The following is a 24,031-nucleotide window of genomic DNA, read 5'->3' on the forward strand; positions in this document are numbered from 1 at the left end:
ATGAAATCTGAGTAGTTTTATTTGCATTTCTCTAATTACTAGAGATGTTGAACATTTTTTTATATATTTTTGTTGATCGAATGTATTTCTTATTCTGAGAAGTATCTGTTCAGCTTCTTAAACCATTTATTGATTGGGTTGTTTGTTTATTTGGCGTTAATTTTTTTGAATTCTTTATATATCTTGGAGATTAGTTCTCTATCTGACGTGAGTGTGGCAAAAATTTGCTCTCAAAATGTAGGCTCCTTCTTCACCTTATTGTTTCTTTTTTTTAAAAAAATGTATATATTTTTAGATGTAGATGGACAAATATCTGTTTTGTTTATTTATTTGTATGTGGTGCTGAGGATCGAACCCAGGACCCCACACATGTTAGGCAAGTGCTCTACCACTGAGCCACAACCTCAGCCCCATTGATTGTTTATTTTGCTGAGAAGAAGCTTTTTAGTTTGAGTCCATCTCATTTATTAATTCTTGATTTTATTTCTTGTGCTTTAGGAGTCTTATTAAGGAAGTTGGGGCCTAATCTGATGTGATGAAGATTTGGGCCTACTTTTTCCTCTATTAGACACAGAGTCCTAGGTCCTTGAGCACTTTTAATTGAGTTTTGTGCATGGTGAGAGATGGGAATTTATTTTCATTTTACTACATATGGATTTCCAATTCTCCCAGCACCATTTGTTGAAGAGGCTATCATTTCTCCAATGTATATTTTTGGCATCTTTGTCTAGTATGAGATAACTGTATTTATATGGGTTTGTCTCTGTGTCTTCTACTGTGTACCATTGGTCTACAGGTATATTTTGGTGCCCATAACATGCAGGGTTTTTCAGGGTTTTTTTTGGTTTTAATGGACACAATAACTTTATTTTGTTTATTTTTTTATGTGGTGCTGAGGATCAAACCCAGTGCCTCACACATGCTAGGTGAGCTCTGTACCACTGAGCCACAATCCCAGCCCCCCATGCTGTTTTAGTTACTATGGCTTTGTAGTATAGTTTAATTTCTGATATTGTGATGCCTCCTGCTTCACTCTTCTTGCTAAAGATTGCTTTGTCTATTCTGTATCTCTTATTTTACCAAATGAATTTCATGATTGCTTTTTCTATTTCTATAAGGAATGATGATGAAATTTTAATTGGAATCACATTGAATATATATATATATATATATATATATATATATATATATATATATATATCTTATATATCAACTATTATCCCCTGTTGCAGCAACTACTTCCATGCTGTTTTTAATGAATGTGTTCAGGAGCTACCTTCAGGAGCTCTCTCCCCTGGATCTGCATCCTTACCTCTCCCTTCCTTGACTCATGCTGTCAAACGTTACTTACATGAACCCACCTGCATGCACACATGTGAAACATAAAAGTACAGGGTAGTTAACAGCTCTTGGGTTCATCTTGACTAGCAGGGTAAAAGAGCCCATGCTTCTCTCAGGTAGATAGTTCTGAGATATGTTTTTCTCAAAGCTCCCCAGATAACCAAAGTGATCATAAAGAGATGTATTGAAAAAAAATTCTGCAGGGCTGAAAGTATAATTGGAAAATGGTTTGGTATTGATTAATAGAAATAAACAACAGCATACTTTATTAACTCTTAAGTACATAACACTTGCATATATGCCCTAAGCCATACTTAGAAGAATGTTCTTAGCAGTATTGTTCTTAAAGGTGAAAAATGGAACCAGCCCAAGTAGCCTTTCTGGGAGAGTGGATGCATATTAATTTATGGTACAAATACACACTGGAATATTAGGCAACAGAAAAAAACCAAACTAATAGTACCTATCTGCATAGGTATGAATAAAGTTCAGAAATGAATCACATAAAAATCATACTGTAGGATTATATTCACGTAGCACTCAATGAGGTAAAACCAAAGTTATTGTTTCAAAAATACAAAGTAAAAGCAAGAGACTAATTAATATATAGTTTTGGACCACAAGTGCATCTAGCTGAAAAGAGGAAAAAGAGAACAGTAATTTGCATATGGTGTTCTGAGGTGCTGATGATACTCTATTCTAAATTTGGTATGAGTCCATGAGTGCTCAATTAATTGTCATTGGTTGTATTTATATACCTTTTTTGTAAGTATGCTATGTTTCATAATAAAAGGTGTAGTTGTCAAGAAAACTGGCTTTAGGGTTGGCAATTTGTTCAAAGGCTAAAGCTGTCAGATGGGGAATTACTTCTCTGGAGTGGAGAAACTCATTTGCAATATTCACAGTGATTTGGGTATAACACCCTCCAGGGATCCACCTACCAGGCTGCAGTACCCATCCCCACCTCATGCATCCACAATGATGTTTTCACAAAATTAGAAGATTGTGTACAACCGCCCTCCAAAATGTGTTCCACTAAAAAAATCACCCACCACAATTCTGGCCACGAGAGAGTTCATAAAAACTCCCTGCTGAACAAGTACCAGGCGTTTGGTACTTTGTAAAGATCCATGGCCATCACCACTTCTCAGAGATTTTTTTCCTGCATTCTACATCTTTCCTCTTCACTGTGAATCTTAAGAGCATCTCATTCCCTAAGTAACATATGGTTGCCATATATCTGGATTTTACTTCTTGGTCTAGCACTTTAAGGTTGAAAATAAGTTTATGTGATCTGCCTAGCTTCTCCCCAGGATGTAGCCCCTTGCATTTCTTCTTTTATCTGCATTCACTGAACTGCTCATGAACAAATAATGCCCTGGCCCAATGCCAGAGCCTTTTTTTACCCACCTTTTCTTGAAGGAAGAAGGGGTACATGCACCTGAATTAGCTTAGATGTTTTAGGTGCCTATTTATAGATTTCTAGGATACAAAGAAACAACTAACCTGGATGGAACTGAGGACAAACACTGTTTCAACCCCAAAATAATAAAGTTAATGATAGAACTTTAAAGAATATTTCTAGAGTATGTATCTACAAGTGAAATTATTGGATGAATCAAAAGCAAGAAAATAAACTTAAATATAAGACATTATAATGTTTATGATGAAAAATCATAATCCTTCTAAATATATAACTTCTCCCATTTGTAAATGAAGTGATATTATATAAATTTATTTATTGTTTTGAAAAGATAAGCAAATAATTTTATATTAAATCTAACAATCCTAGAATCAAATTTAATGTTTTTGACCTTTTTCTAGGTTGAGAGGCAAATGAGCTCACATCTCTCATTTCACAAATTGATTGCTTAAAATCTCACATATCCTTATTAGCAATATACTCAAATTCTCCTTTTGGAAGACTTTAGCTTGCATTAACTAAAATTTACTTGGTCCAAAGAAATCAATTTTCTTCCTCAGAGCTATGCACACTGAGAGCTAAGAAGCCCAGTTCTAACACCATTGTATTATTTTTATGTGGACTCATAGCTGGGCTCTGTTATCTAATATTGCATGCCCACCAATGAGGTAGGGTCTTTGTGGTCTGGGCTCTTTGTGGTCTGGACACTTTGTAAGATACAAGGGGACCCTGATCTAGGGTTCCAACATCATCATTATGTGTGTGTTTAACTTCACATTCACATTCTCAGCCCTTATGCTTCTGAGTAAATGAGACCCTTTCAGTGTATGGACATCTATTCAAGAATTTTATGATAATAGTCCAAAGATATTTCCTTTGAATAAGAGTTCAGTGATGAAAGGTCTCTATCTTTCAGAAAAGAATAGTAATCCAATTTTGAAGTATACTTTTTGATCAATTTTAGTTTTCAGCAAAATTGAAAGGAAGTACAGCAAATTACATATACCCAGAGGGTATGTACAACTGCCCCATTACTAACATCTCTCACCAGAGTGCTGAATGTTATTCACCGACCCATCATCATCATCTAAAGCCCAAAGTTTATATTAGGGTTCACTTTTGGTATTTTATTTTCTGTGTATGTTGACAAATGTATTATGTATCCATCATTTTGGTATTGTAAGGATAGTTTTAATGTCCTAAAAATCCTCTATGTTCCACCTATTCACCCCTCCTCCTCCTCAACAATTATCTTTTTTACTATCTTCATAGTTTTGCCTTTTCTAGAATGCCATATAGTTGGAGTCATTCTGTTTGCAATCTTTTTATATTGACTTCATTTACTTAGTACTATGCATTTGTTTCCTCTATGTATTTTCATAGATTGATAGCTCATTTATTTACAGTGCTGAATAATATTCCATTGTCTAGATGTACTATTATTTATGCATTCACCTACTAAGGAACATCTTGATTGCTCCAAGTTTTGGCAATTATGAACAAAGATGCTATAAACATCCACCCATAGCTTTTTGTGTGGACATAAGTTTTCAATTCTTTTTAGAAAATACCCAGAAGCATAATTGTTGAGTCATATGGTAGGAGTAGATTTAGTTTTTTAAGAAACTCCTAAAATGCATTCAAAATTGTAAGTACTATTTCTCATTTCCATTAGCAATAAATGACAGGTCCTATTGCTTCACATTCTCATTAGTATTTTGTTATCATTGTTCCAGATTTTGGCCATGCTACGTATGTGTTGTGATGTACCATTGTTTAATTTGCAATTCCTCAATAACTTGTAATTTTGAACATCTCATCTATGCCTATTTGTCACCTATACCTCTTCTTTGGTGAGGTGTCTGTTAAGGTCTTTGACCCATTTATTAACTATCTTAGACTTGTTTGTTGCTGTTGAGTTGTAGGTAAAATGAGATTTTCTCAGAGTATGAGTATCTTTTCATAAATCTTGTGATTATAGGCCCAAGAAACTTCCTTTGGATAAGGGTCCACTGATAGAAGTTTCCTAATATCCTTCATGAAGAAACAATCATTGTTTTTATTTGTTTGCTCAGTTTTTAAGTAGAAAGAGAACTTAGATCATTAAGAGTCATTCTGATTTTGAATTGCATGTAGATTTTTATTCAATTATTTCCCAAATATTTATCTTTTTTTCCTCCCTAAGTTGATTTGAAAATTACCAGAACATGTGAAATACCACAAACAGGTATCATAACAAACACAAATTGTTCTTGATAAACATCATCTTCATGTGTGAATGAACCTACAGTAGTCTTGACTATGCCTTGGCTTGCTTTACAGAGGCAGTAAGGAATGTTGATTAATTTGGTGAGCTGATTGAGTAGAAACATGTTTTTACATGAGATTATGATATATTAAAATGAAATATAAAGTATTATAACACAAAATAAATTTGAACTGGGAGACACAGGTGCCCCCATATTATATTTTATTATATTTAATTTCAAATACATTCATTCATTCATCTCTGGTTAATTTAGTAGTCTCACAAATATTTTCCTTGCATTTGTATTCAGATCATGCTTTACACAAAGTAAGTTTGGTGTGTGCTTTTTGTAAATACTGCTTAGTCTTAAAGACTAAGTCTCAAGGTGGAGAGAAAGGTAATTAGTGGTGCCAGGGGAAGAAAAATGGTGAATGGGGGTCAGTCCTGAGCTGCAGTCAACTAGCAGGTATAAGCAAAAGGCAAATGGCAATTTTTGTCAGTCCTTCTTCTCTCTGTATAACATTCCTTTATTTCTCCTTTTAAAAAATTAATATTAAAACAGCTGAGAATAGAGAAACATTCTTGATGTTATATCAATTTCAAATGATGTAATTTTGAAAATTCAACTTTACTACTTGATTACATGGCCTTAGATAAGTAACTCAAACTTTATGCATGCAATTCCCTCACCTGAAATAAAGGGCAAGCATCTTCTTCTTAGTGTGCTCATATTCGTTTAATAATAATAATAATAAAGAGCATGAGTAAAATACCTAGAAATGCTGGCAAATAGTAGGCATTCAATAAATTACAGTTAATAATAAAAGTAAAGTGATGTGTAGTGAAATCTCATTTGGAGCTGTTCATATCTCTTACATTCTAGATCATTAATACATTTGTATTATGACTTTTAAGTCTCTGACAGTCCTTGACCAGTCATCTGAACAGTATTCATTCTATCCTCTCTCTTTCTCAGCAAGACATTCTAATTGCTGACTTGAGATTGTATTTGATCACAAGTCTCTTTATTAGATGAAAGTGAACAGATACCCATGAGCTCTAAAACATATTTCAATAAGGAATGGAGGAAGATTATCCCAATACTAAAAAGGTTTAAAGTGTCCTTAGAAGATAAAGAAAAAATAAAATTGGCTTTTGACTCATGCTTGTTCAAAAAGACCAGTTACTCATAAATGGTGAAATAATTTCAAAGTTTTTACTTTTTAGTATCCAAATACAATGGTTGTTCCCAAACAGTCTTTGCATTTTTTCTATTCAATACCTTCCCACACTTTTCGTTCTTATTAGATCCTCCTCAAATCAATAATTCAGCTGTAGAATGAAATCTAATTCAAATAAGGTTAACTTCCATTCTAGACCACTTATGATCTCTTTGAATTAAAAGCATCACTAATGGAAACTACCAAAACTAGCCTCCTTTAGGCACTTAATCTATTCTGTGTTGCATTATTCTGATACTTCCCAGAGTAATGGTAAGAAGGCAAGAAACATCTTCTAAGACTAAATAGTGCAGCTTTGGTGGGTATGATGAGAAACCTAGAAACAGCTGGAAAAACATTTGAAAGAGTAAAGGAAAAATGGATTGATGACAAAGCCACATAAGTGTGGCTTCAACAGCAAAAATGTCTGACTAAACAGAGATCAAGGACAGTGCTGCAGTCTGGCTGGGCACAATTCAGGAGCCACTTGTCAAAAGAAATGAACTTTATTTTTAGAACTACACACGCCAAACCACACAGCTCTTCAGGAAAACCTTCAGAGCCCAACTGCCACCACCATCTTCCCACAAGCTTCTCACCCTCCCCCACTCCTCCTGCTCTTGAGGCAGATTGGCTGGGTCAGGTGGGCGGAGCCAAAAAAAGTCCCCCAATGAGCAGCTCCATGGTCTGAAAGGGTGGGGAAACAGCCCCATGAGAATCACCGCAGAGGAGCCAATCAGTTGGCAGCTAGAAGTTTGCTGGGGCTCTGTGAGCCAATCATCAGCTGGCAGCTGGAAGTTTGCTGGCAGCTGGAAGTTTACTGGGGCCCCTTTGGCTGTGGCTCTCAACAGACAGAGTGAGCATTTTTTTCTACAGTTTCAGCAAGCATATGTCCAGGTTTGCATGACAGTCCTGATTTTTAATATTTTGTCAGGTTGCTCCCTCAGAACAGTTTGTCAGACCCTGTATCCTAAATTTATGTTTGATAAACATGCTGGCTGGCATTGATCTGACTTGGTAATAGAAAAACAGCATCATATTAAGTAAAATGTCAGTAGAAACATTATCCCAAAATATGTAGATCATTTTCGGTTTGGTGAAATGTGACTATACATCAACAACAACAAAAACAAAAACAATTCTACTCTTTTCCTGGGGGCAGAAGAAGGACATTTACAAAGATACAATGTCATAAAACAATACTATATGGGCTGTGTATATGTTTATGTGTGTGTATGCATATGCGTGAATTTTTAGACAATTTGATTCACTGTTTTCTTATTTAAAAAAATAACATGGATCATGTAGAAGCTGAATATGACAAAAGAAGAAAAAGGAATAAAAAGGTTTAAGATTTGTATGTGTGTGTGTGTGTTGCTGGCAATGGAACCAGGCCTTTCGCATGCTAGGCATGTGCTCTACCACTAAGCTACTCCCCATAGGGTGAGATTTTTTAAATGAGGAACAGTAAATTGTGTATACATACTTAGGAATGCCTTTTGATTGTTTTTCTCTCCCTCTCTCTTTCTCTGTTTCTCTCACTTTGGATTTGGGGTATGGGAGTAAACATTGAAAACCAACAGGGAAACATCATGAATTTAAAAGGATATCACAAATGAATTTAGAATTAAGAAGCAGTGAACAACTGAAAGTATTTTGCAAGCAAGCATATCAATAATTAAAAGCATACCCTTTAATATAATTAAAGGGTATGCTTTTAATTATAAAACTCTAGTTTTGCTAACTGGAAAACACAACTTTAATATATTTATTATCTCCTATATTATTTGATGCTGCACTCAGAAACTTCAGCAAATAATAAAAACCAGATTTAGGGGTTTTTCTCTTAAAAGGAACACTGTTTCTAAGAAAGAAACATATTCCAGGAAATACATGAGCAACAGCAGTGCACATCAATTCAGTCAATGAAAAATATGTTAAACAGATGAAAGAACTCAAAGCAAGTGTGTGTGTGCACACACAATATGTGCTTCTCCTGGGTACACAGAAAGTATTAAAATGTATGACCAAAGGAGTGTCCACAAATTGAAATGAAATGACACTGAATTGGTAAAAAGATTCAAAATTGTATGAGAAAAATTGCAATAGGCATTGAATAAAATATACTGAACAATGATTAAGAATCTACTTTATCTGTCTTGCTTTATCAAAATTGTTAATATCTTGTCAAGAAATAATAGCGTTATGAGAAATCACAGCTTCACTTGGTTCACTGTAGGTCAGTGGTGTCAAAACATAGAATAGTCATGTCAATCACCCTGATTCAATGTCAGCCATGAAAAATATGGTCCCTAAAAGGGTTACTAGCTTGTCAGTCAATCTTAATTGTCAACTGCAATAATTAATAACTTTTAATTACATTCTATTTTTCTCCTGATTTACCAATCATTCAAATGAATTGAACTTCTTAAATTCCATTTAAAGTAAAATTTACTTGTCTTCCACTTTAATTTTCTCTCCATCATTCTCAAAAACCTGTATTCACAATTTCTATACATCATGCCCCCTGGATTCCCTCATGGACCTCTCTAGCTTGCTTTTGCATTAATAGGCAGCTTCTATTTCCAGTTCTGATCACAGGCACACCACTTTTTGTTAATTAAGGAGGTTATACATAATATTCCAAAATCTGATAACTGGGTCTGCAAAGGGCAAGAAATTCAAAATGAGCCCTGGGAACAAACGTCAAAGTGGCCAGAGTTTCAAACCAGAACAGTGCAGCTTCATCCTCTTACTTCACATAGATATTCATTTTCAAGCAGGTAACTCTCCTTATTTAAGGGTCTTTATCAGTGTGGATTAACTATACTATTTTACTTTGTTTCATGATACTCTTTTAGACGACTTAGATAGTTGAACTTCTGCCTCTTATTTCTACATCTATAGTAGATCACTTATGTATTGTGAGGCCACATGAATGTCACAAGGTAAATTCACAAGAAGCCAGGTGTCACTCTTTGTATTCCTCGGTTATAAAAGTTGATTTTTAAAGTGCACCTGGAGAAGTATCCTCATTCATCAGTAAATTAATACATTGTCAGAATCATAAGCTACACTGAGAATCATTGCTTGCAGAAATGGAAGAATAATGAAACAACCTGGTCAAGGACTGTCCAGCCACTTTCAGAAGACAAGCCCTGCAATGCCTGAGAAGATAATGTAGATCAATGCTTCTCAAACTTTCACTTAAGGATCTCATTAAACTACGGATTCTAATTCAATCGGTCTGGGGTGGGGCCATAAACTGGCATTTCTTGTGAACTTTCCAGTAATTCCAGTACTGCTGGCATCTGCATTTATGGTGCAAGAAGTGAGAATGATAGGGATGGAAACTATTGAAAGAGCAATTGGTGAGAGGAGGGAGGGATGGGACTGACAAAGATGAGAAACTAGATGTGACTTCTGATGAGGCAAGCAAGAGATGGAAGGTATTATTTTTCTAGTGTAGGTCTCCTTCCTTAGGACTTCCTAAGTACTCTGAAAAGTTTGTAACTTCAAACCTATATTTTGTCATTTGACTTATTTCTTCTGGAAATTGGTGAAGAGTCTGACATTTGCACATAGGTTTGCTAGGGGCAGAATTATGTATTTGAATAGCTACAGAGCCAAATACAAAGAAGAAAAGAAGCAAGAATTTGGAAAAAGAGTTTGGACTATGAAGGATCATGAAATCAGAGATTTGAGCAAAGTTTACCTAAATCTCCCAGGGACCTGGAGGCCTTAGCTGACATCTGGATTATAATAATGTAATAATTATGATTAGTGCTTGCCATATGCCAGGAATTACACCTTATGTACATTAACTCATTAATCCTCACAACAACCCAATGACATATCACCCCATTTTATACAAAAGGTAACTGAAGTTAGTCACATGATCAAAGCTACATAGTCCGTAGGTTTCAGAGTGAGTATTTTAACCTTGGTCTTGTTGAATCAAAAGAAATTCCCATTCTTATTTATCAAAGCATAAAAAGCTTAAAAGGAAAGAGAAAAAAATGTAAATGAGGTAAGCTAAAGAAAAGTGGGAAAAATATTCAGGAAATGACATAAAGCACCGATCTTCAGGTTGTTCTGATATTTTGCACCCATGTTTGTTTGGACCTGAATGAGCTGACATTTGGAATTTTGACAGACTGCAAACGTATTCTGCAATACTACTTAGTCACTTTACAGACTAATTTTAAAAGGTGAAATCTAGAGGTGAGAGCTGCACTGAAATAAAATTCCTAGGAGGGCCTTTTTTCCATTACCCTCAATCCCTTAACACTGCTGACATTTAAGACCACCTTTTGAAAACCCCAGAGAGTAATAGCTTAGTTGTATTCTTCTAGTTGGAAGTGTGAGTATAAATTGCCCCAGGTACCCTTTCTACTTAATCCTTTTTAACTTCAGCCTTTCCTTCAATTAACATTGAGCCTCAGTGTACTTGGGATATATAATTTGAGGCCCATTATTATTATTATTATTATTATTTTTGGTGCATGAGAGTCCTTTAAGCCACAAAGAAGAGGAGGGACCCATATTTTCCAATGAAGAATAATTTTTTGACACAGCAGCTACAAACCATAGTAAGAGAACGCTGAAGAAGGTTTCTCAGCTACAACAGTTTTTAGAATAACTATTTTACAAAGCTAAACACATGAGAGAGAATACGCAGTGCCAATCATAATGTATGAACTTAGTGTCAAGTTGAGAAACTGACACTACAGCACTCTCATTTAGAAAGTGTATCTAAGTAGGTATTAGACTTTTTCCATCTAGCTGCAAGTACCTCTATTCAAATTCCCAAGGGCAAAAGGTCTCTATGAAAAGTTGTCTTTATGATAACTCACCAAGAAGTGCACAAAGGTGGCTTTAGACTAAAACTTAAAGTCATGGAAGAAGCTTAGCTAATCATCCCTAAGGAGAACAGGGGAAAAGGATGAAGAACTCTTCATGATGTCTTTTTATTTTCCCTTCCATGTTTACACTAAATTCCTTGGTCTGTGCCCAAGTCAATACCTAAGTCATGATTCAATGGTAAGCCCCTTTAAGTTCCTCCAAGCATAAGCTAAATCTGTTCATCTTACTGTTTCAACTATTCAGGGTAGGCATTTCTGAGGCTGTCTATGTTTCATTTTCAATTCAATTCCAAAACATAGAGAGCACTTAGCAACAGATATGGGAAAGAAGTATCACTCTTATAGTGTTCAAGGATACCTGAAATTCTATCAGCATGAGAATGTGTTTGTGGGCAGCATGCACTTGCTTCAGAATAACCAAAACTATGTTGACTTGTAGTGTCAGAAACAAAGAAACAAAAAGATTAAACATAAAATCATGATGTGCTTATACTTGGTCATTTCTCCACATAGCTATGAATGAATTCAAATAAAACACAAATGTGGAGGAAGATTTGTGCCTATAGGGAAAATTTGTTAAAGAAATAAATGTTTTAAAAAGATTGAAAAGTCATTTAGAATTAGTCCCATTGAGACTATTCTAATTTTCCCATATTCCTACCTCTTGGGCATCTGACTCACATTTTTTTCATTATGATAAACATATTTATTTTAAAACTAATCATCCTTCTCCCTCAGTGTCCTCTAGTGTTTTCACTTCCATGATTTATTTCCTTTCTTTGTGGGAGAGTAAATTATTATGGTCATGGGTACTATGAAACATCAATTCACTGGAAATCGAAACATCAATGTGAATAAAGAATGTACTATTATTGACTTAAATCTAACTGATGCCATAATATAGTACATTTTAAAATAAGCTGTTTTCATTCTTTTATTCTTAATTTTTGTAAATGCTTTTTTATTTTTGTTTTGGTACCAGGGATTGAATCCAAGGGTGCTTAACCATTGAGCCACATTCCCAGCCCTTTTTTAAATTATTTTTTTTTAAATTTCAAGACAGGGTCTCACCAAGTTGCTCTCTAAATTGTTGAGGCTGGCTTTAAGCTTGTGATCCTTCTGCTTCAGCCTCCAGAGCCCCTAAGATTACAGGCTTGCACCACCATGCCCAGCTTGTAAATACTTTTTAAAATAAATGAAGAAATATCAATCCTTAGTCATGGTTATTTTTTTATATATATATAATTCTAAGCCAAGAACTTTGTCACAACACAAGAAAAAAATCCCAGAAATGCAATACAGAATGCACCATAGCCTGAAACTCTCTTGACCTCATTAGTCATCATCAGTAGTAGACTTAGGTCATTATATTTTGATTTCCCTCACATCACAGTCCATCTTTTGTGACCTTAAAAATGACTTAAAGAGAGTACACCTCAGAAGTATTTATCTGTTTCTTATTCCTAAAATATTTTGACCACCTTATTACTTGTTACATTCGAAATGCGGTTGTTGGGTATTTCTAATCTTTCAATGACTGCTTCATTCTTTATTCTTCCGGGCAATTCGTTCCTCCATTTTTTTTCTCTGAGTTAGCAAACAGGTCTGAGCTGAAAGATATTTCCAGGTCTGGGTAGAGAATCTGACTAAAAGTAGACTTCTCTGGACAGAGACTACTCCATAGGGATGGTGGTCTGAGTTTAGAAAAGGAGGAAACCTCCCTCTGCCCATCTAAAGAAGGGTTTAGGATTGACAGTACCCAGTGGCTGCTGCAAGAGTGACAAGTTAGTGACTTGAGCAATGTGTACAATTTGTTGGGCTCATTACTGAAAACAATGAACAATTTACCTTTTTACCTGATTAAATCCCCTGTGTTTATTCCACATGACTGAAACAGTAGTTGCATACTTAATCTACCAAGCAAATATAGAAGATGCTCCCCTTGCTGATATGTTGTGTGATCTCAGGCTATTAATGTATCTTTATTCCGAATAAGACAAGTTGGACGTCTGTAACCTAACTCAATCCCCAGGACACTTTCTACTTTCCTGATGGACTTCCCAATATCTTCTAGACATCCAATTTCACATTCAACATTGCTGATATCTCTCTCTCTCTCTCTCTCTCTCTCTCTCTCTCTCTCTCTTTTGGTTGTTGTCCTTGTTGTTGCTTTTTTCTGGCCTCACTGATTCAAGCTTGAGCTGATCTTTTCCCCGACTTCAGAAACTCCTTCTTGTCTTTCCTTAGCAACACAATTCATGTATTCAATTTTCATGGAGCTCTTATACCAAAGGACAGAGTTAAGGACCATAGCTGATAGGCTCTTCCCTGCTGCAGTCCAGAGACAGGGGTGACCATGGTGATACAGTGTCTCAGGCTAGACTCAAGCAAAGGATGAGGACTCTGGCCCTTGTGTCACATGAAAAGTGCATGGTCAACAAAAACATCAATTCTAAGTAATCTTGAGTCAATTCTCCCCAACCTTAGTGCTCTAATTTTCTTCAGTTCAATGTAGACCCTCATTCTCAAATCTAGGTCTATTTCCATCCTGTGTATGTGTGTGTGCATGCAAGTGTGTATCTTAGTTCTCACCTTTCACCCCATTTTCCACCCCACTTCCAGGCATGTACTGCTTTTTGGTAGGTTTTCATTTAATGCATGCTAGTTGGAATACCTCCTCTACTTTTTCTATCTAGGGTAAATACTGGTCTATCATCCCTTATATGAAAATTTGTTTAGCCAGCTATGATGAAAAATTCAGAAAATTTCAGGTATTTGAAGAATACATTGGTATTCATACTGTAAATTATATAGTGGATGTGCACTGATTTGCATGAAGTGGGATAAATCAAAATCATAATGTTTAAAATAGGTTTTTCCACCAAATGAATTTGCTGCATATTTACAAAAAGAAATAAAATACTTTGTTTTGAGAGCTTTTTGTATTTTGAAGAAGACTAAGAATAGTTGATCGTCCTTATGCTGTGCAAATTTTATAAATAAATAATAGAGGAATAGAGGAATGAGAATTTGGCTTTTTGTTGTTAAAAAAGTTTTTTTCCCCTAATTTTGGAAATAATGTTGAGGAAAAAAAATTTAGGAATACAAAGAGGAATGGAGTAACTCAAGTAAGCTGTTGAGAATAACCCAGGGAAAAAAGTAAATAAACAAAACAGATGTGGAGGTTAGAGGTTATGGGTAGGGGTAGCCAGGGAAGAAAGCCTGAATTAAAAGGAACAAAGATTAAAATATTAGCTAACTTGAGTAACTTATTAAAGAGAAAGTGATAGAACTTGGAAAAATATTTCTTTATAACTTCGAGAGCATGGTCAAGAAATTTTCTTAAAGATTACTTCTGAAAGTACATTGTAAGCCCACAGATAAGTCCAGATTTTTTTTTTTTAAAGATGTTTACAAGCCTGGTCACCCCTGTTCGTCCTCCCGGTTTTTACATTTTTCAGTATTCCCTAAAGAATATTCTCAAGGAGAGGCTGTTAGGCTTGGTTTTACTTTGGGGAGGCAAAGAATAAGGTTGGAAGTACCAGGTTATGGAGCTCAGAGTGCTACCGTCATTCTTTGTGAATGGTCCTACAGTAATTAGCATGATAATGATTGAGCGGTTAGGGGACTGTCACCAGTTATCTCATTTATAAACGTAAGAAAATAGTGGGGTTTTATTTTCCATCGGATTGGTTCTTGTTCTTTTGACACCAATTCTGTTGTTTGTTAGACACAAAACGTAGGTTCGATCAAGATGTGTCAATTTATGCAAAGAGGTGGTTAAAAAAGAATTGTTACCAACAAATTGAGGTTGGTATTTCAAAAAAGGGAGAGAGTGTTTTTCCATCTTCAGGTCTTAATTCCTATTTTAGGTTTCCCACCAAGTTTTGGAGATGGTGAATGATCTAAGAACAACCTAAACTCCTCCAATGATCTAGTTGATAAATGTATTTTACCGGAAAGCTAGAAAGTAGCCAAGACAGAACTCTTCAATCACATACTGAATGAACTACCCAAATTCAAAACCGCAATTTCAGTTTCAAGGGATGTTTAGTCGTCATGCATGGGGAAAAACACGAAGTGTCTCCTTAAGAATCAGGACAATGCCCTATTGGGCTGAATCTACAAATATTTATTGAACCCGTAGGTGTTCAATAAATATTTGTAGATTCATTAGTTTCCCGTTCAGGGAAGATAATAACACTTTTTTTCTTATTACAGGCCGGGGGCTAGAGCTGGGCATAATTCAAACAGGATTAGATTAAGGTTTTAGTCAACGCGCAAAGGACCGAGCAGCGAAGATGCAAATAAGGTTCTTTATATTTTGCGTAATATCTAAGTTCTGCACGCCCTGAGCAAACGCCCTTCATAGGGGGCGCAAAAGCAGGCGAGCCCAGAGAACAGAAGCAGAAGCCGGCTTAGAAAACTGAAGAAATAGGGATCCCAGGGCTCCTTGGCCCGTCCTGGGTTTGAAAAGAGGGCGAAATGCCCTTCGTCACTTTTCTCCACCTTTCAAATCCTTCAGGATGTGAAAGTGGCCTTGGAAGAGAGAGGGGACTTATCCTTGCTTCACGGCCACGCTTAAGAAACCTAGGAATTCACATCTAACGCCTTCTAGAAAACGACCCACCGAGCTCCTTAGGAAAAGGAAATCCACGTGATTGAGCGAGGATTGGAGAGGACGACCCTAGAGCTAGCGTGGTCTGGGGCGGGATCCGGGCAGGTCTGCTTGAAGGAACTGAGGAGCGCAGCGGGCGCGCGGGGTTGAGGCAAGTGCAGCGGCAGAGGCACCGGCATGGGCACGGGCCGGTGCAGAATCAAGGGCGGGGTAGGACGAGCTAGAGTCTGTAGGACTGTGAGCCAGAGCCCGAAGCCACCAGGGTGCGGACCCTCCGCCCCTCTCCTTTGGCGCCGCCTCTCGCAGCCCGGGGAGGGGCCGGGGCGGAGCGAGTGGGGTTCGCTCAGGGGCGGAGCAGGCGCGGGCGCTGGCAGAGCGCGCGGCGAAGGTCCGCGACGGGATCAGTGTCGCGGGCGGCTGCTGTCGACCCCCATCGGGCCAGCCGCCTCCACAGACCCACCTTCCCCACGCGGCTGGAGGCGCGGAGCCCCGAGGGACTAGTCCCCACGCGCTGCGGCTCAGCTGCTTCGCTCCTCTGGGCGTCGGGCTCAGGCTCTCCGGACCGCCTGGTGTCCTCGCCTCCGGGGCGGGAGGCAGCGGCGCCCCGGGATGGCTTCGGCGGGCAGCGGCATGGAGGAGGTGCGCGTGTCGGTGCTGACCCCGCTGAAGCTGGTCGGCTTGGTGTGCATCTTCCTGGCGCTGTGTCTGGACCTGGGGGCGGTGCTGAGTCCGGCCTGGGTCACCGCTGACCACCAGTACTACCTGTCCCTGTGGGAGTCCTGCCGGAAGCCCGCCAGCTTGGACAGCTGGCACTGCGAGTCCACGCTCAGCAGCGGTGAGGGCCTGGCGCGCCGCGACCCCTGCCTCCCTCCCCGGACTGTCCCGCGCCCCACTGCCCCGACGGCCACCGCCCCTCCCCACCTCTCCGGGCCCCCCGCTCCCGTCGTTTCCCCCTGTCCCGGCCCTTCGCGGAGCCTCGGCCTCCAGACGCGTCCCTGCATGCACCCCTCTCCCCGCCCGGCTCCAGGTCGCCTAGCCTAAAGCGGCGTCCCACGCCCTCTCCCTCCTCCCGTGGCCATTCCTCCCGCTCTGGAGTAACAGGTATGCTATTTTGGGTAATTGTTATCGTTTAAGGCGAGAACCATGTGGCTGTGTAAAAAATGCAACTCCTTCCACACCCCCGTTAAAAAAGAAACGGGCTAAAACGCCCAACTCCCAAGATGTGTGGGTTCCCTGTTCAGTTTTTCTTCTCCTTCTTTCAAAGAGGAATTTGCCTGAGTTTACCTCTTAGAGCCCACGTTTTTGCCTGCTCAGCTCCACTATATCTGGGTTTTCTCGAATGAATTTTGATGCAGATTATATTTCCTTAAATTTTGGGGTGGCTATGGTGAGCTGGGAGAGAGACAGTCTTAATCCCCCCCCCCTTTGGTGATACCGTCGTAGATTCTGAGTTGCCCTTTTTTTTTTTTTCTTTCACTGTAAGAAACTCCTCTCTCCTCTGTGAGCTATTCACAGTTGCCTGGAAAGTTGTGCTTTATTCTGCCAGCTTTGAAAACTGCAAATGGATGGAATGGGGGTGGAGTACAAAGAAGGTAGCCACTGGAGCTGCTAGCCCCACGGGGATTTTATGGCTTTATTCTCTCCCTCCCCGACCCTCTAGTTGCCTCCAGCGCCCCAATTGTGCCCTTAACAGAAATCTGCCACTTCCGATTTCTTGCTGCAAACTCTTCCCTTTCCAATCTTAATTCTTCAGCTGCTGAATGTCCGCACAGAGAATGGGGGATAGAGAGAGGACCAAGAGCTTGTGATTTTTACACACACACACACACACACACACACACACACACTCCTGAGAAACATTAAATTCCTTCCTGACAGAGTCATGTCTTCTCTGAAACCATTTAAAAAGCTTTACTGGAACCGTTTCAAGTTCTAATAAAGTTGAAATAGCACAAAAAGCCACAAAAATCTGATTTTCTTTTGTCTTTCATTTCTTGTTATATGAGAGATTAGTTCACTTGGTTAAGTTCCTTCCATAAATTAAATTTTGTGTTTACAAAAGCTTTTTCTTTTCTCTTACCTCAAAATACCCATTGAAAGGTTTCGCCTTTGTTGATTAATTCACTGAGGAGGGGACTGGTTGGCAGCAGGAGGTCAACATTTAGGTCTTTAATTCTTTCAGAGTTGGTTGTTTACAACTACAGATAAAATAAATAGGTAAAATGCCTTTCTTCAGTAACCCGGAGATCCAAATAAACTTTGGAGAAAATATCTTTTCTTTCCCCTCTTCAATAGAAATGGAAATTTATGTAGGAATGCCAGCTTCAGAATGTCTCCTTAGCAACGTGAATCTTTTGCCCCTTTCTCTCTGTCCCCTGAAATAATAGCCCTCTGATTGCATAAAGACTTTTCAGATAGGTTAGAGAAACCAGCTTCAACTTCCATTTGCTTTTCAGGCCATTATCCTTTTCTCTTGGCCAGGAATGTAGGGAATGGTGAGAAGCCAGCTCAAGTTTGTTTGAGCAGTATGCAGTGTTTGCTAATCTTTCCTTAATTGCCTCCATACCCATTTATTTCAGCATTTTTTTTCTCTTCTAGGCAAAGAAATAGGGAGACCCAAGCTTAATGCAAATATAGTGGATTTTTACTCTGCAATGTAAAAAGAAGAGACTGACCACTTCCCCCTCAAGCACTTTTTTTCTATCCCCATGCATATATTCATGGAAAAAAAATACTTTTCAGCTCAGAAAATGTAGTTTGTAAGCGAATGGGTTACAAGTGAAGGTGGTTTTGGTGGAGGCTATCTGGAACAAGTTCTTGACTTGATGTAGTAGCAGTTCAGTTTTGCTCTCCACAGTGGTAGTGGTGATGGGGGGTGATGGAAAGGAAATAAAAGATGGAAAATTGCCATGTCCCCAGTAACAAAATGTTCTTTTTTAAAATGTTATGTTATGTGCACTTGAAACTTCTATCAGTATTTTTGAAACAAAGGGGGACACCAGAATCGAAACCAGCAATGTTTTGCTTGCCTGATCCAAAGGGTAGACAGCGTTTTTCAGTCTGTTTGCTGTGTAGAGTAGCTAAAGGGAAGGGAGGGAAATGCCTTTCTCTGAAGGTTTGTAAGAGATCCACTTCCTTGTATCTTGAAATGAATTATCTTGGGAGGAACCACCAAGGACAGTTTTACTGAAGGCCCTACACCAGGATCTTCAGGGCTTAATTAAAAACCTTTGTCTTAATTAGAATTTAAACTGCCGGGAAGAGGCAAGCTTGTATTTACAGAAGGAAATTTTCGGGAATGTTTCTTCTGACGACAGTGTGCCCTAGTTAGGCCCAGTTTCTACTAAAACTTTCCCCTAAGCCATTATGTTTAAACTTGCATTTTAATTTGGGTACCAAATATGCATCGTTTGCTGTTTATAACCTATTTTATGGTTTTAAGCGAAAGCAGAACCATGCCTCTTGTGTCCTGGTGTACTGAAGGTTGCGTCAGCACTTCTAGTATGAACCAGTAATCTGGTTGTCAGTCAGCAAGAATGCTTTTCTCTGGCGTCTAATTCAGTAATTCAGTGTACTAGGGACCGTGCAGACAATAGTCTTAAGTTTTACAAAAAGACAAATGAGAAAATGACTTATTGACTGTCATTGGTGGTGGTGCAAAAAGAAAAGAAACATAAAGTATGCTTGTTAGGAAGTTTAGAATATGCAGTACTCATGGCTGCTGGCCACAGAATTCCTTTCTAAGAATGGTTTTCCACAGTACTGTTTAGGACAGGCTTTTAATGAATCTTAAAGCTTACTCAAGGTTGTACCGATGTTTTAGATTTCTGTTTACTCTTGTTTAGTTTTGATAACTTTGTTTTAGAATATAGTTGTTAGGAGTTCACAGCCATAGCAGTTGTGAGAGAATCCTTTCTATCCACAAAGTACTTGATCAAATAATGCCTTTTTCAAGGAATATTGTTAACATCATTCATGCACTATACTAAAAATAGCTGCATTTGTAACATGAGTCACTGTTAGCTTTGAAATGGCAGTGTACCATATGCTAATAACAGGTGAATATTAATTTTAGTATAAAACTCCACTTTGAGGAATTTATAAGAAAACCTGTTTTAGGTGATACTTTAAGATCAATAGAACTGCCTGAACACCTTCAGTTCTTAAAAGATCTGAGATACAGTGATTCTGAGTTCAGACATGTATCATCTGTGCATGCTTTTGAATCTGTACCTTAATTCAGAAAACTGAATTTCATTGGGAAACCTCACAATATGATTTGCCCCAGGGAAGGTTCATCTTGTTACTTGAAATGAGTTGATATTAATGGATGTTTACACATAGCTCAGCAAACCTGGAACTCACTGCAGTTAAACCTCCTCTGACTCCCTCTAAAAGAACATAAGTAGGACAAATGCAATTTCATTAAACCTGTACAGCACAGATGGTGAAAAATTAACAGTACTAGTTAGTACCCAAACTTTCTCAACTAATGAACATGAGAAAACTAAGTGTAACTTATTTCAAAATCTTCAGGATCTTTTAAAAATATCTTCTAGAATTTCACATTCCCCAGATTTACTTTTACAAAGGATATTTTAATTTGTGGGCAAATATAATTCCTCTTTTGCTCACATTCATAGAAGGATTATAATCCCCAGGGAGCCACTTAGATCAGTCTTTGGCAGCAAAGGGATTTGATGGGTGTGTGAAAAGCCTGGCCTTTGATAAAACATATCAAAACAAAAACAAACAAAAGCATATTTCAAGCAATAGATTGTATCTGCTGTCAGTAATACATTGGAGGAATTTCTTTGTTTCTGTTTAATGTAAGACCCTTTGAAAGACTATAGATACAGCCAGTACTACTAGATATATTAGTCAAAATGGTTGTAGATGTTTCAAAATAAGTCTCTTGATTACCTAAATACCACAGCAAACTTATATATGAACTATGCTAAATCCGTGGCAGCAGAGAGAGTATTATTATGGAGAATACATGAGACTTTGGGTTCTAACTGATCTGAACTTGGCCACTTAACAACTATGTGACTGAATACAACTTATATATAAGTTCTCAAATGATTTGTCATGAAGATTAAATATATGAAACTATTTATTTCATATCATGTATGTAGAAAAATAGACTCAGTGATTTAGGAGGTCTTTTCCCTCTTAAATAGTAAAATTTCTTTGCATTTCATTTAATTTCAAGTTTAAATATTGATATGTATTACCTAGTGTTTAATAATATTCTTGGTATGTCATGATCACAAAACCATTATTCATTTCTACCCACATACTATGATTATTCCCAATGTCATAAACTTGCATAGTGGCTAATGTAATTCCTAAATACTGTTGAGAATACCAGGAATTTTTTGTGAATTTACTAAGATCTCAATTGATTGGCTGTAGAGACAAGATTTACCAAGAGTATTCCAGTTGCTAATGTTAGGAAGCTAACCATAACAAAAGTTAGTGTTGTACAATAATCATTTTGTTATGTTCATTAATTATGTGGGTCAGTAATTCAAATAGGGCATAATAAAGATGGTTTGTCTCTGATCCAAGATATCCAGAGCCATACCTAAGTATGACTTCAGTGACCTGGGAATGGAACATCTGGAAATGTAGAACCTTTTCCAAATAGTTTTACTCAGAGATTTGTCACCTTGGTATAAATAACTGGAAAGGTAGCCTCAACTAGAACTCTAACTAAAGCAGCTATAGGAACTCTTTCTAACATGGGGATTTTAGGATAGTTAGACATACATAATGAGTGATTTTCCCCAGAACAAGATTCCTAAGAGAACCTGCCCCATTGAACTAGCATGGCAAATCACACATCTCTTTTATCACATTCTGATCCTTTTGAAGGAGCCCTATAGTCAAGCTCAGGTTCAAGGAGAGTTAGACTTTACCCCTTGATGGACTGACCATTCAATCCATCTGACACTGTGCAATCCATCTGACACCGAGTCTAGCTGCAAATCTGCATTCTTTATTACCTCTGAAGAAAGAAAACAACCACATAATTTTTGCCTTCAGCCAGTACATGGCTTTAGTGATTAGTCACTTGCATGGGATCACTAGGATTGGGGATGAAATGAACTCAAGAGCCTAACCTGTCCACAAGTACAGACAGACAGACAGAGATAAAAGATATACCACCTTCCATTTTTTGTTTGTGGTTTTAGATAACCAAGGCTCAACTGATTAGGAATCTGTACTGTAATCTGTTACTTTGTGTTATGTAATAACATTTTGCTCATTTTCTAAGAAAGTTTTGTGTGTATCTGATGAGATGCTTGGAACAGGAGCATTAAAATGTTAAAATTCTACACAAGAGTCAAGTTTTGCAGTGCTTTAGAGGTATTGAAGCTGCAGAGTTGTTTTTGTTTGCTTCCTTTTTGTTTTAATAGCATGATTCTTCTCTCAATAATTGCCATGTATTGAATTGCAGAATCATAGCGCAGAGTAGAAAGGATTTTGTAAATAATTTAGTCAAATCACATGTATTGCATCAATAAGGAAAATGAAGCAGGATGCAATGTTAAAGACTCAACAGAGAGATTGCACTTAGCCATAGTATTTTTTTTAAAGAGAGAGAGAATTTTTTCATATTTATTTTTCAGTTTTCGGTGGACACAACAACTTTATTTTATTTTTATGTGGTGCTGAGGATCGAACCCAGCGCCCCACACTTGCCAGGCGAGCACGTTACCGCTTGAGCCACATCCCCAGCCCAGCCATAGTATTTTTACAGGGTTAGTTTTCACATTTTTCTGTAATATTGTAGATAACTATCTCTTGGTGTTTGAAGGACCATTGAATATGGAATTTTTGATGAAGAGGTTAAGGACTACTTGCGAAATATCCACTTTTCATAAGATTAATAGCCATATTTTGATTTCATTTGAAATTTACATGGAATTTAAAGTTCTCAAATAAATATAGGTACAGTTGCATATATTGATAAATCAGTTAGACTTAGATTTTTTTAATCATCAAATTTAATTTTTTATCATGGCTAAATTCTTTAATAAGCACTCTTTTGCTTTAAGTTTCTCCATGATGGGATACTATAAAACAGCTTAATTTTCAGTTGAAAATTAATTCCACAAGTATGTTGAAGTCAGCCAGGTAAGTATCTTGAATTGATGAAGTGAATATAAATTTTCATTTGACAACATATTGCATTCAGACTTTATTAAAAATATATAGTAATTTATCAAAAGAGATTGATTTTTCTTTAAGCAGAATTTCAGCCTTACATGTCAAAGGCACTGACAGATAAATTTTACCAGTCTTCGCAAATTATTGGATTATCTCCCTAGAAATGTAGACAAGGACACTTCTCTTTAGCCTTTTTGCTCCTAAGTTTATGTGAGATCTGGAGATCCTAGTAGATCATCAATTTTCTGTCCTATTCTAAGCTTGCCTTGGGCACCAAAGACTGCCATTTTAAAAAATATGAGACATCCATGTCTCCCAAAGAACCAAGAAACATCAAGTATATCATCTTGGTGTCTATCTGCTTATTAACTACTATGAGGCTTAAAATGATAGTTAAATGAGCCATGTTTGGGGATAATATTGGTACTGTGCATTCAAATGTATGTTTATTAGATAAAATAATATAGGAAAAATAGAAGTTGGGACCTACAAATCACATTTTCTGTACAAAAAAAGGACACCCCCCAAAAATACAAGTTTTTTTAAAAAGAATTTTAACAGTCTCATTTTTCAGATTCCTAAACCAAACATGCACCAAAACACTGCCATGGTGATCTGTGAGTGAAACCTGGAATCTATTCTTAGCACCACTGGGTGACATAAATAGAAATGACTTGTCTCCATTTGCCTGTCTTCTCACATGTACCCAGGAAGTTAATTTCACTGAAACACATTAATTTTCTAGCAACAGGTAGACATGATCCTGGTACACATCCAGTTTGTGTGCAAAGTTCTGTGCCAGTGCTGAGAGAAGAGGATGAATAAAACAAATGTTATCTTGTAAACAAATTAATGAAATAAATGTACAAAGTGCTACAAAGAAGGCAATAGAAGTTTTACTTCTATAGAGAAGTATAAGAAGGAGCTGGCAAATGCTTGCCCATTTTATCATTCCATATTTACTAAAGAGGTGTCTTAATACTGACTGTATATGGCTCTCTGGCTGTGTACGCTTTTGCTTATTAGCTGTCCCAAACCCATCACAAAAGCATCTTAGTTACTTAGAGGAAGGTCGCCCACTCTTATTCCTGGTGTGGGTTTTCTTCTTCCTGCTTTTCTAATAAGTAAGTTTTCACA

At 37.5% G+C, this 24,031-nt stretch overlaps 1 protein-coding gene across 1 annotated transcript in view; it reads left to right on the plus strand.

Moving 5' to 3' along the window:
* Nucleotides 1-16,070: 16,070 nt before the first annotated feature.
* The window catches only part of Tmem47 (transmembrane protein 47), a 28,475-nt gene continuing 20,514 nt past the window's right edge, over nt 16,071-24,031 (plus strand). Inside the window, exon 1 of the mRNA XM_077793587.1 lies at nt 16,071-16,550. Coding sequence (XP_077649713.1) covers nt 16,325-16,550 — 226 coding nt within the window. The 5' untranslated portion in view covers nt 16,071-16,324. The remainder of the gene's footprint in view (nt 16,551-24,031) is intronic.

The sequence above is a fragment of the Urocitellus parryii genome, chromosome X, assembly GCF_045843805.1.
Source record: "Urocitellus parryii isolate mUroPar1 chromosome X, mUroPar1.hap1, whole genome shotgun sequence".
NCBI lineage: Eukaryota > Metazoa > Chordata > Mammalia > Rodentia > Sciuridae > Urocitellus > Urocitellus parryii.